General features: G+C 39.5%; 1 protein-coding gene across 1 annotated transcript in view; it reads left to right on the top strand.

Annotated features, from left to right (window-relative positions):
• SNX25 (sorting nexin 25) overlaps positions 1 to 18061 on the top strand; it is a 272281-nt gene that overhangs the window by 210876 nt on the left and 43344 nt on the right. The window contains 4 exon segments of the mRNA XM_021007602.2: positions 3354 to 3534; positions 3537 to 3625; positions 7058 to 7222; positions 16506 to 16637. Of these exon segments, the coding sequence (XP_020863261.1) occupies positions 3354 to 3534; positions 3537 to 3625; positions 7058 to 7222; positions 16506 to 16637 (567 nt within the window).

Below are 18061 nucleotides of genomic sequence, written 5' to 3'. Positions count from 1 at the left end.
GCTATTAATATACTATGTGTCCTATGAAAATTTCTTTAAAGCAAACATTGAAACATTATATATAGAATCAAAAGTTCCTAGAGTTAAAGGGACCCTGGTTTAATCCTTACCTGAAGCATAAACCACTGCTATAAAATCCCTGACAAGTTGTCATCAGCCTTCGCTTGGAGACCTTCAGTGACAGGGAACTCATTACCTTCCAAGTCAATCCATTCCATCTTAGGACAGCTCTGATTATAAGAAAATTCTTTCTTACATAGAGTTTTCTATAGCTTCTATTTTTCTACCTGTTTCCACCTGATTCTACCCTTTAAGGAAAAGCAGAATTGATCAAACTATTATTCTTACATGAAAGTTCTTTGAAAACCTAAAGAGCTATCCTGCCTTCCCCTAGTTTTTTCTAAACATCCTCAGTTCCTTCAACCAGTATGGCAGCTAGATGGTACAGTGGATAGAGTGCCTTGCCTGGAGCCAGGAAGACCCGAGTTTCCAATCTGGCCTCAGATACTTACTAGCTATATGACCCTAGGTAAGTCACTTAACCCTATTTGTCTCAGTTTTCCCATCTGTCAAATGGTGATAATAATCCTCCTAGTATAGTTATGAGGATAAAAATAAAATAAGATTTGTCAAGTGTTATGCTCTATAAACATTAGTTTTTATTTTAATGATAGAGTTTGAAATCCATTATCTAGATTGGACACAGGCCCGCTTGCTCTTATTAACACAATAGGTGATTAAATAGAGGGAGCTAGGTGGTACAGTGGATAGAGTGCTGGACCTGGAATCAGGAAGACCTGAATTCAAATGCTGCCTCATATACTTACTAGTTGTGTGACCTCAAGCAAGTCACATACCTCTTTCAATTATAGTTATCTTATCTATGAAATGGGGATAACAATGGCACCTATCTCCCAGGGTAGTTTTAATGACAAAATGAGCTGATAAACGTAAGTTGCTTTGCAAACTTTAATTGCTGTTGTCTTCACATCTTCATGACTCTATTTGGGATATTCTTGGTAAAGATACTGGAAGTGGTTTGCCAGTTCATTCTCCAACTCATTTTTATAGTTGAGGAGACTAAGGAAGAAAACAGGGTAAAGTGACTTACCCAGGGTTACACAGCTAGTAAGAGTCTGAGGCCAGATTTGAAGTCAGTTCTCCCTGACTCCAGGCCAGGTATTGTATTCACTGCACAACCTAGCTGCCCCTAAACTTTGAAGTGCTACATAAATGCTAGTTATCATCGTCATTGTCGTTATCTGACTGAGCAGAATAAAATGGCACACAATCTCCCGTTATTCTACACTGTATACTTCTATTAATGCTGCCTATGATAATTAGTGTTAATAGCTACCACATTACAATGAAGGCTCACTGTGCTTGTAATCTACTTAAACAACCAGTGAAATCTTACTCTAATTAAAATTTTACATTGAAAAGCTAGTTCTAACCCAATTATAACTTTTTTTTGCCATATGTGAGGTGAGTTCCTTCCCCTTGAGTGACTTAAATCTAATGGCAACCAGGATGGTTAAGAGATGGGAAGCTACAGCAAATGAATCTTTGTGGAAGTAATAGAAAAGTTCAGTCTGAAGAAGAGATGACTTTTCAAAGGCCCAGAATCTCCATCTTGAAGCTTCTAGGAGGCTGCCATGTGAAAGAGAGATTAGATCTGCCCTAGAACACAAAACCTGAAACAATGAGTAGGAGGTTTCAGTAGCACGGGAGGGAAAACTTCCTAACAAAGTTACTTTAAGTAGGTCTGGGCTCCCTTAAATAGATACTGAGTTCCCCTCAAAAGAATAAGTTAAAAATAAATAAGTACATAAACAAAAACAGTTGGTGAGTTCCCCGGCAGGAAGTCTTATGGATCCCAATGGATAACCTTTTCTAAGAAGATTCCTGTTTTGTTATGAGTGGGTCTGTCACAGGGTCTTTAACCTGGGTTCTGTCAACTTGTTTTTAAAATATTTTGTTAATTCTATTTCGGTATAATTGACTTTCTTTGTAATAGGACATATTTTATTTTATGCATTTAAGGCATTATTCTGAGAAGGGTTTGACCAGGCTGCCAAATGGGTCCATGAATCCAAAAAAGCTTAAGAATTCTGGGCCTTTAAGGTCCCTTTCAGCTCTGAGATCTATAACCATTGAAAATTTTCAAAAGAATACACCTCAGGCTCTGAAGACAATTCCCAGCTGTTCAGCACTCGTATGATGTTTTCATTAGCGTTGTACAAGGTGATTTTGGATGGCACATTTGGATGTAAAAATGATGGTATATTTGTAAAAATAGTAAGCACATGTCCCTGCCACATGTGAGTGAACAGAGAATTTCTTCTCTTTCTTTTCCACTATTCTCCATTGCTTAATTTAATGTCCCTGAGAGTATTAATGTTATGTTTATACACACACACACACACACACACACACACACATGCACACACACACACACACACACACACATGCACACACACACACAGCTACAGTTTTAAAAGTAGAGATTAGTGATATCCTGAATTAATATTAAATGATAGTATGCAGTTATCCTGAAATGTGTCTTATTTTCATTTTATTATTTAACAAAAGAAAATTGTCTTCTCTTTTCTAAGTCATTTAACCTCTCTAAGCTTCAGTATTTTCATTTGCAAAACAGAGCTAGTGATTGCTGACCTCTGGATTATTGTGAGAAAGCTCCTTAAGCTTAAACATGCTACAGAAATAAGTTATCATTATTTATAATTATTATCATTTGAGGTAGACCCATGATTTCATTGGCAGAGAGAATTCCTGATTAAGAAACTCCCTTAAATGCTATCCACATCCAGAGAAAGAACTTTGGAGTCTGAATGCAGATGGAAGCATTCTATTTTATATTTGCTCTCTTTTTTTCTGTTGTTGTTGTTTTGTTCTTTCTTGTGGTTCCTCCCATTGGTTCTAATTCTTCTTTACATCATGACTAGTATGAAAATATGTTTAATTAAAAAAAAATTGAAAAAAAAGAAATTCTCTTTACCAATGCAGGGTCATAGCTGTTCTTAATTTATAGTCTTAGAAAATCATCTGGGATGCTGAGAGATTAAATGAGTTGTCTGGGGTCATGCAGACAGTATTGCCAGAGATAATACTTGAACCCAGGTTTTTCTAACTCTGAGGTCAACTCCATAGCCATACCAAAGATTACTGCTATCGTCATCGTCGTCGTCATCATCATCATCATCATCATCATCACCATCATCATCATCATCATTATTTCTTTTTAAACGCAAGAGACTTAAAAGAAATAATTTGGACTTAATGATTTTAATTTCTTTTCTCTTGACTTCAGCTTTCTCTTTCCTTCTTTACAGAATGAGATACCACAGTTAGTTGGTGAAATTTATCAGAATTTCTTTGTGGAAAGCAGGGAGATATCTGTGGAAAAGTCACTTTACAAAGAAATCCAGCAAAGCCTCGTAGGAAATAAAGGCATTGAGGTATTCTACAAAATCCAGGGAGATGTTTATGAGAGGCTGAAGGACAGGTATTACCCTCATTTATTGTCAGTGACCTGTATGAGAGACTGATCAAGAAAGAAGAAGAGAAGAATGTTTCACAACTGATTTCTGACAAGGGTGAAGTGGTGTGTATCTCATTTTATTTTTCTGCTGTCCTTTGCAATAAATGAACTATGACTACAAATCCTATGCACGTCAAATTTTCAGTCCGGCACACAATCAGTGAACATTCATTAAGCACCTACTATGTGCCAGGCTTTGTTCTAAGTGCTGTGAATACAAAGGAAGCCGACAGACAGTCTCCACTGTCAAGGAACTCACAGGCTAAAAGCAGTTTGCTACTACTAGTAGCAAACAGTGAAGTACAAACAAGCTACACGCAGGTTGAACTGGAGATTACCTTGGAGGGAAGACACTAAAATTAAGAAAGGCTTTCTAGGGGGCAGCTAGGTGGCGCAGTGGGTAGAGCACCAGCCCTGACGTCAGGAAGACCTGAGATCAAATCCGGCCTCAGACCAAACACTTGACACTTACTAGCTGTGTGACCCTGGGCAAGTCACTTAACCCCAATTGCCTAAAAATAAAAGATGAATTAAAAAAAAAAAGAAAGGCTTTCTGTAGAAGGCAAGATTTTAGCTGAGACCTCAGGGAAGCCAAGAGGTGGATTCAAGGAAGAAGAGCATTCTAGGCATTGGGGGATATGGAATCTGGAGATGGAGTGTCTTGTTTGAAGAATCACAAGGAGGTCAGTTTCACTGCATTGCAGAATTTGTGGGAGAGAATGGGGCATAAGGTATAAGATGACAGGAAAGGTGGGAGGGGGCCAGGTCATGAAGGGCTTTGAATGCTTAGGACAGTGCCTGGCATATTTGTTGCTGTTCATTTGTTTTTCAGTCATGCTAACGCTTTGTGATCCCATTTGGGGTTTTCTTGGAAAAGATACTGGAGTGGTTCACCATTTCCTTCTCCAGCGCAATTGACGGATGAGGAAACTGAGGCAAAGAGGGTTAAATGATTTGCCCAGGGTCACACAGGTAGTAAGTGTCTGAGGCCAGATTTGAGATCAGGAAGATTAGTCTTCCTCACTCTAAGCCTGGTACTCTGTCCACAGCTCTGCCTAGCTGCCTTGGCTGGCATACAGTAGGTGCTTAATACATGCTTCTTCATTCTTAACCTATAGCATGCAGACTGTAGGACAGTAAGCATGACTTCAGTTCTGGGCAAAATGCTAGAACATAATCTTTAAAGACATTTTGTAAACATCTTGAAAGAGAAATGTATGATTTCATCAAGAGTATACCGTATCAAAGTAATTAGATATAGTTTGGCCAAGTCTTTCATTTTCTGCCCTTCTGGACAAGGGGAAGAACTAGGAGCTAAAGAAGAGCATAGTTAGGGGAAGCTCGGTGGCGCAGTGAATGGAGCTCCTGTCCTGGAGTCAGGAGGACCTGAGTTCAAATCTGGCCTCAGACACTTGACACTTATTAGCTGTGTGACCCTAGGCAAATCACTTAATCCCAACTGCCTTACCAAAAAGAAAAAAAGGAAAAAAGAAAAAAGAATATAGTTAGATGGATTTACAACTTGTTGAATTACCGGTTACACATAATCACTAATGCCTTTATGTCAGGTTGCACAGGGTTCTCTCTCTAGTGGAGGGCCAGAAGGATCTGTGCTTGGTTTAATTTTATTCAGCATCTTTATGAGTGACTTGGATGAAGCCACAGGCAGCATGATTATCAGATTTGCAGATAACACAAAACTAAGAGAAATAACTTCTTTCTTAGATGGATATATCAGTATCCAAAACACTTCTCAACAGCCTAGAATGATGGATTGACTCTACAGTGAAATTAAATGGAGATAGCTATGTAAAGTCTTGGACTTGTGATCCAGAAATCAGTATCACAAGTTCACAATGTGGGGGCCTAGGGGTGGGGGGTCGAAAGGCATGACTAGGCAGAAGTTTCTGTGAAAATGATCTGGACAAAAAAAAATGATCTGGACAACAGACTTAATATGAGTCAATGTAGAACATGGCAGCTCAAAAGTTAATGTAATCTTAGGTTCCATTAAGTGTCCAGAAGGGGAAGGACACTTGTCCTACTGTACCTTTTCCTGGTTAGACCACATTGGTAGTATTGCGTTCAATTCTGGTGCCACATTTTAGGAAGGACCATTGATAAGTGGAACAGCATTCCTAGGAAGACAAGAAAATGGTCAAGGACCTTGACCCAATGCCATGTGAAGATGTGAGGACAGTTAGCCTAGAGAAGATTACAGGGAGGAGGAGAAGTGGCGGTCTTCAGATCTTTGAAAGACCACCTTGTGCAAGAGGAACTTGGCATCTTCTGCTTGGCTTCAGAGGGCAGAATCAGGAGAACTGGTTAGACATTACAGAGAGGCCAGTTTAGGCTCCCTTTACAAAAATATCTTTCTAAAAATTAAGAGTTGGCCAAAAATGGAATTGGCTTTTTAAGGAGTTCGTGTGTCCCCCACCTCCTAGGAGGTCTTCTGGAGAAGGCTGGATATTGTAGAAGAGATTCCTACTCAAGTAGAAAGTAAATTAGAGGACCTCTCAAATCTGAGGTTTGGGGATTCTGTGGGGGAAAAATATATTAACATAAAACTTTAAGATTACAAAGCCCTTTTCTCACAACAACCTCACGTGGTAAGTGGAGAAGCTGGGCCTCAGAGACTTGATTTGACCTGGGCATGGTCACACAGCTAGTAAATGTCAGGGCTGGGATTGGAGCTCAGGTCCCCCTGACTCCAAACCCAGCACCCTTGCACTCTATCAGATGCAGCAGTAGAGCCATAGCTAGAATCAGACAACCACAGAAGACAGTTTAGGCAGCTTTGCCCTGGGCTCTGCTCTGTATCATTAGTGTAAGTCAAGTTTATGTGAAGTTTCAAAATCCACCAGATGGACCATCATTACTTGGAGAAACAGAATTAGACCCCTGTCAGTGTTGGACATATTCCAAATGTCTACCTGCTAATTTGGTCGTAAAATGCTTCACTAACCAAGTTACAAACGGCATGTTATTAAGATGTAATTTATCAGATTCATTAAGGAAGAACCTTACTGTGGGAGATTTGGGAATTTTATTTAAAATTGTAGCAGTTCCCATGATGTTTCTCTCAGAAGCCGGAAGTTCTCCATATCCTCATATCAAACATGAGTCATAGAATATTTCTGTTTAGTTAGTAAGAGGGCCCACCCCAGGAGCCTTCCAGCGTCTGGTTCCATGCCTAGCAAGGCTCCCTTGTTTCAAACCTTGGAAAAGTAGACAGTACCTATGAGTAATTCTTCTCCCATCCCTTCAGGCCATGATGCAATATTTACATCTTTTATGAGACTGTGAATACCAGATATTGGGCTCTGAAGCATTTCTCCTTACAGTTAGAGAAGAAAAATGTTTTGCTGACGGTGTCTGTGTTGTCATGACGGAGCATTTGGAGCGGCGTTGGTGGATAATCCTGGAATGGGTCTGCCATGTTAATTAAACAACATGGCTGGCTGGAATTTAAAATGCTGATGACTTCTTTTCTAGAGCCAAGGAGGTGAAGTTGGGGAGGAAACCATGGAGGAAGCCAATGATCGGATTAACGAGCAAGCCAGTTATGCTGTGAACAAGCTACGGGAATTAAATGAGAAACTGGATTATAAAAAGCAAGCTCTGCATTCTATTCAAAACGCACCCAAACCTGATAAGAAGGTACAGTTTAGTTTTCAATTTCCTAAGCAAAAGTTCATAGCTTATGCCAACAGGAAGCCTTTCCTAGCCCCTGCTAATGGTAGGATCTGGAGCTCCTACCTCACAGGCTGGTTGTGAGATATATTCATATACATGTAGGTACATACATATTATGTGTCTGTATATGTACACATACATATATATGCATATATACATGTGTGTATGTTTAAACACACAAAATGTTTTGACTTTAAAGTTCTATATAAATATGAGCTATTATTATTATTGTCAACTATTGATATCAGTCAACTCTAGGCACTGAGAACAAAGGTAAAAATGAGAAAGTGCCTGCCCTTGGAGCAGCTAGGTAGTACATTGGATAGAGTTCCAGCCTTGAAGTCAGGAAGACCTGAGTTCAAATCCGGCCTCAGACACTTGATACTTAGTAGCTGTGTGACCCTGGGCAAGTCACTTAATCCTGTTTGCCTCTCCAAAAAGCAAAAAAAAAAAAAAAAGAGGAAGTGTCTGCCTTCAAGAAGCTTACAATCTAGCAAGGGAGATATGTCCATATTTTGTATATATGCATATGGAGATGTCCCAAAAGTCTTAGTGTAGTTTTAAGCTACTAATAGCATAAAGCTTTAATTAATTTGAGTTTTTGATTGTTTAAAACTTTAAAGCGTTACATCATTGATAATTTTAAAGTGCACTACTGCTTTTGGGACACTATGTTTACGCATTGTCTACCCTGTTAAATTTAAACTCCTCTGGGGCAGAGATGGATTAACTTTTGTCTTTGCATCCCAGTGCCTAGCATAGTGCCTAGTACACAGTAGGCACTTAATAAATATTTGTTGACTGATTGATATCAATAGCTGACAATAATAATAAAAATTTTTTTTACATAACATTTTAAGGTTTGTAAACCCCTTTGCATGTATTATCTGAGCCTCACAACATTCCTACAAAGTTGGTATTCTAGGTATTCTTATCCCATTTTATTTATTTATGTATTTACTTATTTTTGCCCTTTTTTTTGTGAGGCAATTGGGGTTAAGTGACTTGCCCAGGGTCACACAGCTAGTAAATGTCATGTGTCTGAGGCTGGATTTATTTGTTTATTTATTTATTCATTCATTCATTCATTTATTTAGTTTTGGCTAGGCAGTGGGGTTAAGTGACTTGCCCAGGGTCACACAGCTAGTAAGTGTTATGTGTCTGAGTCCGGATTTGAACTCAGGTCCTCCTGACTCCATGGCTGGAGCTCTATCTACTACACTACCTAGCTGTCCCTATCCCACTTTACAGATGAGAAACTAAAGCTAAGGAGGGTTAAATAACTTGATTATGTTCACATATCTAGTAAGAAACAGAAGTGGAATTCTTAGGGCAGCTAGGTGGTACAGTGGATAGAGCACCAGCTCTGGAGTCAGTAGGACCTGAGTTCAAATGTGACCTCAGACATTTAACTATCTGTCTTACCCTGGGCAAGTCACTTAACCCCAAATGCCTTGCCAAAAAAAAGAAGTGTAGTTCAAACCCCTGCCTCCTCTCGGATGTAATACTGCCTCATTCCATAAAAAAAATACTTTAAATGTGATCGGTTTCTTATATCTGTACTGTTTGAGATCTTTAAAAAAATTTAAAAAAATTTTTTAATATAAATTTATTTATTTGTAGTTTTCAACATTCACTTCCACAAGTTTTTGAGTTCCAAATTTTCACCCCATCTCACCCTTCCCCCCACCCCAAGATGGCATGCATTCTGAATATCCCTTACCCTAGTCTGTCCTCGCTTCTGTCTCTTCCCCCTTCTCTTATCCCCTTCCCCTTCTATTTTCCTCTGGGGATCTCTTTCAGGAGGAGATCTGTGGATTCTTTCAATTTCTATTTTGCCCTCTGGTTCTAAAATATCAGGGCAGTTTTCCTTGATAATTTCTTGAAAGATGATGTCTAGGCTCTTTTTTTGATCATGGCTTTCAGATAGTCCAATAATTTTTAAATTCTCTCTCCTGGATCTATTTTCCAGGTCAGTTGTTTTTCCAATGAGATATTTCACATTGTTTTCTAATTTTTCATTCTTTTGGATTTGTTTTACAGTGTCTTGATTTCTCATAAAGTCACTAGCTTCCAATTGCTCTATTCTAATTTTTAAGGAAGTATTTTCTTCAGTAATCTTTTGGACTTCCTTTTCCATTTGGCCAATTTTTCTTTTTAGGGCATTCTTCTCCTCATTGGCTTTTTGGACCTCTTTTGCCATTTGGGTTAGGCTGTTTTTTAAGGTGTTATTTTCTTCAGTATTTTTTTGGGTCTCCTTTAGCAAGCTGTTGACTTGTTTTTCATGATTTTCTTGCATCACTCTCATTTCTCTTCCCAGTTTTTCCTCTACTTCCCTTACTTGCTTCTCAAAATCCCTTTTGAGCTCTTCCAAGGCCTGGGACTGATTCATATTTTTCTTGGAGGCTTTGGATGTAGGAGCTTTGACTTTGTTGTCTTCTTCTGGTTGTATATTTTGATCTTCTTTTTCACCAAAGTAAGATAATATAGTCTGACTCTTTTTGTGCTGCTTGCTCATGATCCTGGCCAATTACTTGAGTTTTAAACTCTTTGTTAAGGTAAGAGTCTGCTTCCAATGTGGAGAATGTACTGTCCCAAGCTTCAGGGGTTTTGTACAGCTGTTTTCAGAGATACTTGTAGGGACCTGTAAATTTTCAGTTCTTGCAAGGTGGTATGATAAGGGGCGAGGTGTTTACTCCTTTCCTGGCCTGTGACCACAAGTATTCCTTTCTGTTCTGTAACTGTGAGGAAGGGTTCCTCTCCACAGCCACTACAAGCTCTGCCACACCAGTGCTCCTCCTCACCCCAGCACCACAGCCCAGAACTGTGACCCAGATCCCAACACGGGCAAAGCAAGAGATTCCTGCCTCAGTACTGACAAAGAGATCCCTGCAATCCCTCTCTGATCAGCCACTGGATTCCCCCTCAGTCTATGGGCCGGAAGCTCGGGAAGCAGCTGCCCCCCCCCCTCCCCTGGGCCATGCTTTTGGGGAATGGAGCTGAGACCCCGCCTTCCTGTCTCAGCACTGCAGAAACGACTTTTCCCACTGACCGTCTCAGTTGTGTTTGGCATTCGTGGATTGAGGAGTCTGGAAACCTCCACAGCTGCCCGTGATTCAGTCCTCTGAGGCCTGCTCCAGGTTCGCTGTGGCCTGCGTGCCCACGCCGCACTGCGCTCCCAGCCCTGGGAGATATACCTTTCTGATCAACCAACCAGGTTGATTTGGGCTGGAAATTTCTTTTACTTTGTCTTTTTGTGGATTCTGCTGCTTCAGAATTTTTTAGAGCCATTTTTTATGAGTATTTGGAGGGGTTTGGGGGAGAGCTCAAGCAAGTCACTGCTTTCGCTCCGCCATCTTGGCTCCACCTTGTTTGAGATTCTTGAAGACTTCTTTTTTAATGTCATGATATTTTATACTCTTCTCATTTCTCAGACAAATTAACTGTTGCATTCATTTATGTATTATACAAGTGAGATAATATTTGTAAAGCATTTTGCCAACCTTAAAGCACTATGTAAATGCTAGCAATTATCTATATGGAGTTTTTCCAATTATGAAGAGCTTTTCACACATTATCTCATTTGATGATATTTCATCTGTGTATTCTTGTCATGAGCTCTCATCCTTTGTCTGCAGAGAGGGTAGAATTGTTTTCTGTCCCACCTAAATCATCTCTTGGTACCAAGTTGGGCACCTTCCTCCCTTCTGGTAACTTGAATTACCACCTGGTGCACACCTGAATCATCACCATAATGTCACATTAAGATTTGCAAAGTACATTTCCTCATAACAGTCCCTCGAGGGAGATGGTATAAATTATTATCCCTGTTATATGGAAGAAGAAACAAAGGGAGCTAAATTTGCTTGTCCACAGTAAGCGATTCATCTAAGACCAGAATTTGGGGCTTTGAATACAAGATATCAATGGCTTCCTCCCTACACCATGCTGATTTTCTAGAAAGAAATTAGTTTGTTAGAAGCTTATGAAGTTTCAAAGATTAAGAATTAATCAGCCAGCATACCTCTCCCATACTGGAGCATAAGCCATGTGATCCAGGATGAATTCTGACTTTTTGCATGTGTTCAACTGAAATAATGAGTTTTCACTGGTTAAAGCATTTCATTGACCTTCCTTCCACACCAGCCTTCTCTGCTTCTGGAAGTGTGTATTTGAGTCTTGTCTATTCTAAGAAAATAGGGACAGGCAACTTTGAGTGTTAAACTGTTACCAAGCAATCAGCAGCATTTATTAAGTGCCTCCTGTATGCCAAGCACTGTGTTAGATGCTAAGAGACACAAAGGCAGAAATTAAATTACCTGTATAATTCAAGGAGGTTACATTTTTATTGTATATTTTTCTGAATCAGTTTAGGCCTTCCATGAATGCATGCATCAGTCTCTGTTTTTGAACAGGAAGCACATGTAAATCACCACTGATGCTTTTATTTTTATCTTTTGGCCTGGACCCATAATTTCATTGGTGAGTGGAATTCCAAGTATAGAAATTCCTGCTGCTGTTGCAAATCAGTAATTTATTTTTAATTTACAGCCTTAGAAAATTAGGTGGAATCTTGTATAATGATCTACTGTGAATAATTTAGCTATTCTCAGCAGTGCAATGATCCAAGACAATTCTGAAGGATTTATGATGAAAGATGCTGTCTGTCTCCAGAGAAAGAACTGGTGAAGCCTAAATATACATCAAAGATACTTTTTCTTTACTTTCTTTATTTTTCTTGGGTTTTTTTTAATCTTTGTTTTCTTTTACATGACTAAACATGTATAACCCATGTCAGATTGCTTGCCTTCTCAGTAGTGGGGGAGAGAAAGGAGGGAGAGAATTTGGAACTCAAAATTTTTTAAAAAAAGTGTTAAAATGGTTTTTATGTAGTTGGGAAAAATATTTAACTAAAAAAAAGAAAATTAGTTAGGAGGTTAAGAGAACTTTCCCCACAATTAATATGTGATAGAGGTCGGACTTAAATTCAAGTGTTTTGGGTCCAGTCCTCATCCTCTAGGCCATGCTCCTTCTCCTTTATATACATGGTGAATGGATACTTTGGCATTGGCTGGGCTTGCCTAAAAATAGATGTAATATAATCAGGACATCTCAAAAACCTCTCATATTAAAACCTCCATCAACAATTTACAGCCAGTAATTTATGTCTTTTCCTAGATAATTCAATGGTATGGTCTAGAGAAACAGTACGTGGGCCTAACTCTATGTTGTAGCCTTCACCCAGGACCAGAAAAGAGAGGTGAATTAAATATAATTTAATAATAAACAGTCTGAGCTAATAAGAAAATTAAAAACAGCCAGGCTTCCTGTGTCACCATAAGAACACTAAGTCTCATATTCTTTTGCATGCATGAGTCACTGCCTGGTAATCCGTCTGGCACTTGTGGGGGTCATGTTTGCTCAGTCTTCCAGGTCACCAGAGGACCATTTGGATTACAAAAACAAAGGGAGGTGGGTCACCGTATCACTAGCCTGTAGTCAGAGTTGGCAGTGAAATAAGTCTTCAGAAAACATCAAGTCAGGGGCAGCTAGGTGGCACAGTATATAGAGCAAACCAGCCCTGGATTCAGGAGGACCTGAGTTCAAATGTGACCTCAGACACTTGACACTTAGCTGTGTGACCCTGGGCAAGTCACTTAAGCCTGATTACCTCGCAAGAAATAAAAAGCACAAAACAAAAACAAACAAATAAAAGAAATGGTCAAGTCAAAAAACATTCATTAAGCACTTACTATGCTAATCACTGGGGTTACAAAGAAAAGCAAAAGACTGTCTCTGCCCTCTAGGACTTAGAGTCTAATGAGAGAGACAATATGCAAACAGTTATGTACCAATAAGATGTAGGCAGGATCAATTGGGACTCATCCAAAGAGGGAGGGCCCTCGAATTAAGGGAGAACAGCAAAGGCTTCTTGTAGAAGATGGGACTTGAAGGAAGAAGCCAGGAGAAGCGGAGGAGAAGGGAGAAATTGTCAAGTTTAAGGGACAGCCAGTGCAAATGTATGCAGTAGGAAGATGGAGTGTCTGGTTCAAGGAATAGCAAGGTGGCCAGTTTCACTGGATAGCAGCGTGTGTGGAGAGGAGTAAGGTGTAGAAGTGGAAAAGTCATGAAAGGCCAAAGAGAGGATTTTATAATTGTTCTTGGAAGGAATAAACTAGAGTTTGTTGAATGGGGTGGAGGTGACATGGTCAGATCTGAGCTTCAGGACAATCACTCATTAATGATTAGAGGATTAGAGGAGTGGATAGAGTTCTGGTCTAGAGTCCAACAGACTCATCTTCCCGAGTTCAAATCCAGCCTCAGATATTTACTAGCTGTGTGATCCTGGACAAGTCACCTCACCCTGTTTGCCTCAATTTCTCACCTGCAAAATGAGAAACCACTCCAGTATCATTGCCAAGAAAACTCCAAATGGGACATGGAGGGTTGGACACAACTGAAAAAATGATTGAACAACTGAACAGAGGATGAACTGAAGTAGAGACAGATTTGAGGTGAAGAGGCCAAACAAAAGATTATTGTAGTAGTCAAGGTGTGAGGTGATGAGGACCTGCCCCAAGATAGTAGCAGTGAGAAGAGAAGAGGGCCTATACAAGGATGCTTTGAAGGCAGAATTGACGGAATTAGCATCTGATATGGTGGGCAGCTAGGTGGTGCAGTGAGTAGAGTGCTAGGCCTGGAGTCAGGAAAAACTGAATGCAGATCTTGCCTCATCTATGTACTAGCTGTGTGACCCTGGGCAAGTCATTTTACCCTGTTTACCTCAGTTTCCTCATCTGTAAAATGAACTAGAGAAGTAAATGGCAAACAACTCCAGTATATTTGCCAAGAAGACTCTAAATGGAATCATGAAAAATCGGAAATAAGTGGATGGTAACAAAATGGCATGGATGAGAGGGTGAGGAATTGAGAATGACCTTTAGGTTGCAAGCATAGCTGATTGGGAGGATGGTGGTACCCTCCATAGCAATGGGAAAGTTAAGGAAGAAGAGAGAACTTGGGGAGAACAGCTGTTTATTCTGATTGAACACTAATCAAATTATAAATAAAAGTCATTCTGTTGTCACCTGGAAACTAAATGAAACAGTGAAACATAGTTTTTGTGTTATTTGAAATATGTACTGTTGCTGGATTCTCCATAGATCTAACTCACATTTCTATAGAGAGCTTGATTTCTATTCTCTCCCGCTACCTAATCATTGTTTCCCTTAAGGTTATAAATCTTTTGCCCCTCTAAATGAATTCTACTATTATTTTATCTAACCCTAGTGTATCTTCTTGGTAGTTCTATTGGTATAGTGCTAAATCTGTAAATCATTTTTGATGATCCTAGCATGGCTCGAGAATAAGTATTGGATGGTCCATCTAATTATTTAAGTTATTATTTAGTTCTATGAAAACTGTTTTATAATCATACTTACACTTGTCTTGAATGTAACCTTCTCAGATTGACTCCCATATATACTATATATTTGTCATTATTATAAATGAGTTCTCTCTTTCTATTACAGACTCTTTTCTTTTGTTATTATTATATAGACATGCCAACGATATTGGTGTTTGTTTTGTTTTCTGCTGTTTTGCTGGAGTTATTGTCTCAATTAGTTTCTTTGCTGATTATCTGAGGCTTTCTAAGTAGACTTTGAAGTCATCAGCAGATGGGGCAAGTGTTCTTTTTGCCAGTGTTTATGTCTTTAATTTCTTTCTCTTGTCTTATTGCTATCATAACAATCTTGTGTGTCAAATAACCAGGGCGGGGGAATCCTTGCTTTGCTCCTGTATTTATGACAAAAACTTCTGTTTCCTTGTTTTTGAGAGGCTTTCTTAAAAGAACTTTAACCTGAAATTTAGGGGTGGATTTCATTTTGAATTGTAAAAATTGAAAAGTTCTTCAGATTGCTTACTGAAGTTTTTTTATTTTTTTATTTTTATTCAAGGTTAAGCAATAGTTAGTTCCAGCTAAGGAAATTTAGATATTTAAGTTACAGAATTTATTGAGTAGTAGAAGGGGAACTGGCCTTGTAGTGAAAAGACCCATGCCGTGGGTTCAAATATGTCACTGATATTTACTCCCTAGTGATTGTAGTCAAGGTTGTAGGATTCTAGAATCATTCATTTAAAACGAGAAAGGATTTTAAAGGCCCTTGAGACCAACCCCCTCATTTTACTTATGGGAAAACTGAGGCTCAGAGAGGTTGCATGGCTTGCCCAGGGCCACCCAGCTGGTAGCTAAGGGGAGGGTTTGAAGCCACTTCTTCCTAACTCCAAGTCCAGTGCTCTGTCCAGTGTACCATGGTGCTTAATCTCTCTGAGCCTCAGTTTCCTCATCTGTAAAATGGAGAAGGCAGTGCTTGCTCAACCTACTTCACAGGGTTGTTCTTTCCTTTTAAATAATATTTAAATTTTTCCAATTACATGTAAATATAATTTTTACATTACTTTTCATATAAAATTTTGAATTCCAAATTTTCTCCCTCCTTTCCTCTCCTTCCCAAGATGGTAAGCAATTTGATACAGGTTATATATGTGCAATCATGTAAAACATTTCCGTATTAGTCATATTTTCACAGGGTTATTATGAGAAAGATGCCTAGAGGCAGTTGATGGCACAGTGGATGGATCACTGGGCCTAGAGGCAGGAAGACACAAATTCAAATATGGCCTCAGATACTTACTAGCTCTGTGACCCTGGGCAAGTCACTTAATCTCTGTTTACCTTAGTTTCCTCAACTGTAAAATGGAGGTAGTAATAGCACCTACTTTGTAGGGTTGTTCTGAGGATCAAATGAAATCATATTTGTAAAGCCCAGTTACTGGCACATAGTAGGCACTTAATAAATGCTTATTTGTTTCTTTCCTTCCTTTAATGACTTGTCCAGGGTTACAACAGTTAGTAAGTGCCTGAGGCAGGCTTTGATATCCTGTCTTCCTGACTAAGTCTAGGAACTTTTTCCTCCATGCCATCTTGCTGTAATAAAGGTCAGGGGTCTGAAGTGGGATTTGAACTCAGGTTCTCCAACTCCTGAGCCAGTACACTTTCCATTGTACTATGCTGCCTCCTTGCTTTGGGATTATGGAGGAGGGATAGCTTACTATTGGTTGGGGATGGCTGATGGAGGAGCCAATATCATGATGCTTTGGAGCATAACCCTGCCCACATTACCATCAAGTAGATGGAGGCTACTGAAAATATTTTCTAAACGCTACGCTGTCTCACCTGTGGCAGATTGTTTCCAAGTTGAAGGAAGAAATCATTCTTATGGAAAAAGAACGTAATGACCTTCAGCTACACATAGCAAGGACGGATTGGTGGTGTGAGAATCTTGGCATGTGGAAGGCCTTCATCAACAGTGGGGAGGTAGGTGAGGCTACTTTTATCTCACCTGGGTTTAAATTTTTCATTTAGAGGAAGAAGTTTTCTTTTTTTTTTAACCATCTGTGTTATTCTGGAGGATTGTTAGCATTTGAGAAACATATAAACACTCAAGTTCACTCTATTTTTCCATATTCCATCTATTTTATTCATTATCTCTTTCTCATATAAACCCCAAGTTGGTCATTGGAGCAGCTACAGGGCACTAAAATGGCCTTCACCCCACAAGAGAGGGCAGGGTGTAGAAACCCATCGCCAGTATTGCCAGGAGCCTGCCCATTAATGTCCTTGAAAACATTGATCCGTTTTCCCGTCCTCATTAAAGACTGAAATATGATGGAGTGAGTCACTTGTAGCCATGGGAGGGAAAAGAGAAGAAGCCTTAGAATGGGATAGAAAGAAGCCTCTTAGTTGCATGTAATGTGTTAGCATTTCAAGGAGAAGATACAAAAAACATAAAATGCCCTCTGGTTGTTCTATCCTTCCTTGTGGTGAAATGAGACAAAATCTTTAGATTGCTTGTCTCTGATCCTGGCCTGAAATCTGATTTGTTCTCATGATATGTGTGTGTGTGTGTGTGTGTGTGTGTGTGTGTGTGTGTGTGCGCGCGTGTGCGCGCGCCTGCACATGTTTTAAATCTATTACTTTTCTCTGGTGAAATAGGGAAAACAGACTGGGGAATGCATGGTATCTTTTTTTTTCTCCATTAACACTCTGTTCAGTTTAGAGGGAAAGACATTTCTAGGTCCCTGTGCAATTGCCACTGACAGATTCTCCTTCCCATCTGTTCAGCTATTTGTCAGTACAAAGAGGGACAGGGTTTTGTTCCAGGGAAAGTCAACCGTGCTTGTGCGCCACCATTGTTACTTATTACAAAGTTGGTCATTCCGGTGGCTGCCAGTATCTTGTGATTTGAAGTGGGCTTTCAGTTCCTGCCTGCCCTAGATAATAGCATCAAGTGGTCTGCCACCCTCCCTTTACCTGACCTGAAAACTCCACCATTAGGGCTAAAAACCTAGGTTAGATAACAAAAAAAAAAAAGACATGGTCTCCAGAAATCTACCCTAGAAATACATGTGTGTTACCTGAGAGTTGGCATCATCTCCCTGGCTCTACTGTCATATATTAGAAATTTGAAATAATAAAGTTGATTGCTTTGTCTGATTACCTTTTTAAACCTTTGGAGAAAACCAAGAGAAACTCAGAGAAGGTTACTGTAAATTCACAAATCTCAAGTTGGAAGGGACCTAAGAGGCCATGTATTTCAGCTCCTTTATTTTACTAAGAAGGAAACTGAGGCCCAGGGAAATTAAGCAACTTTCCCAGTCATATAGGTAATAAGTGCCCGAGGTGAGATTTGGAACAGCTAGTGAGATGGGACACAGTGGAGCTTCAGGAGAAGGACCATG

Source organism: Phascolarctos cinereus, unplaced genomic scaffold (genome assembly GCF_003287225.1).
Source record: "Phascolarctos cinereus isolate Bilbo 61053 unplaced genomic scaffold, phaCin_HiC Scaffold_9;HRSCAF=440, whole genome shotgun sequence".
Lineage (NCBI taxonomy): Eukaryota > Metazoa > Chordata > Mammalia > Diprotodontia > Phascolarctidae > Phascolarctos > Phascolarctos cinereus.
This window is presented reverse-complemented; position numbering and strand designations above follow the sequence as displayed.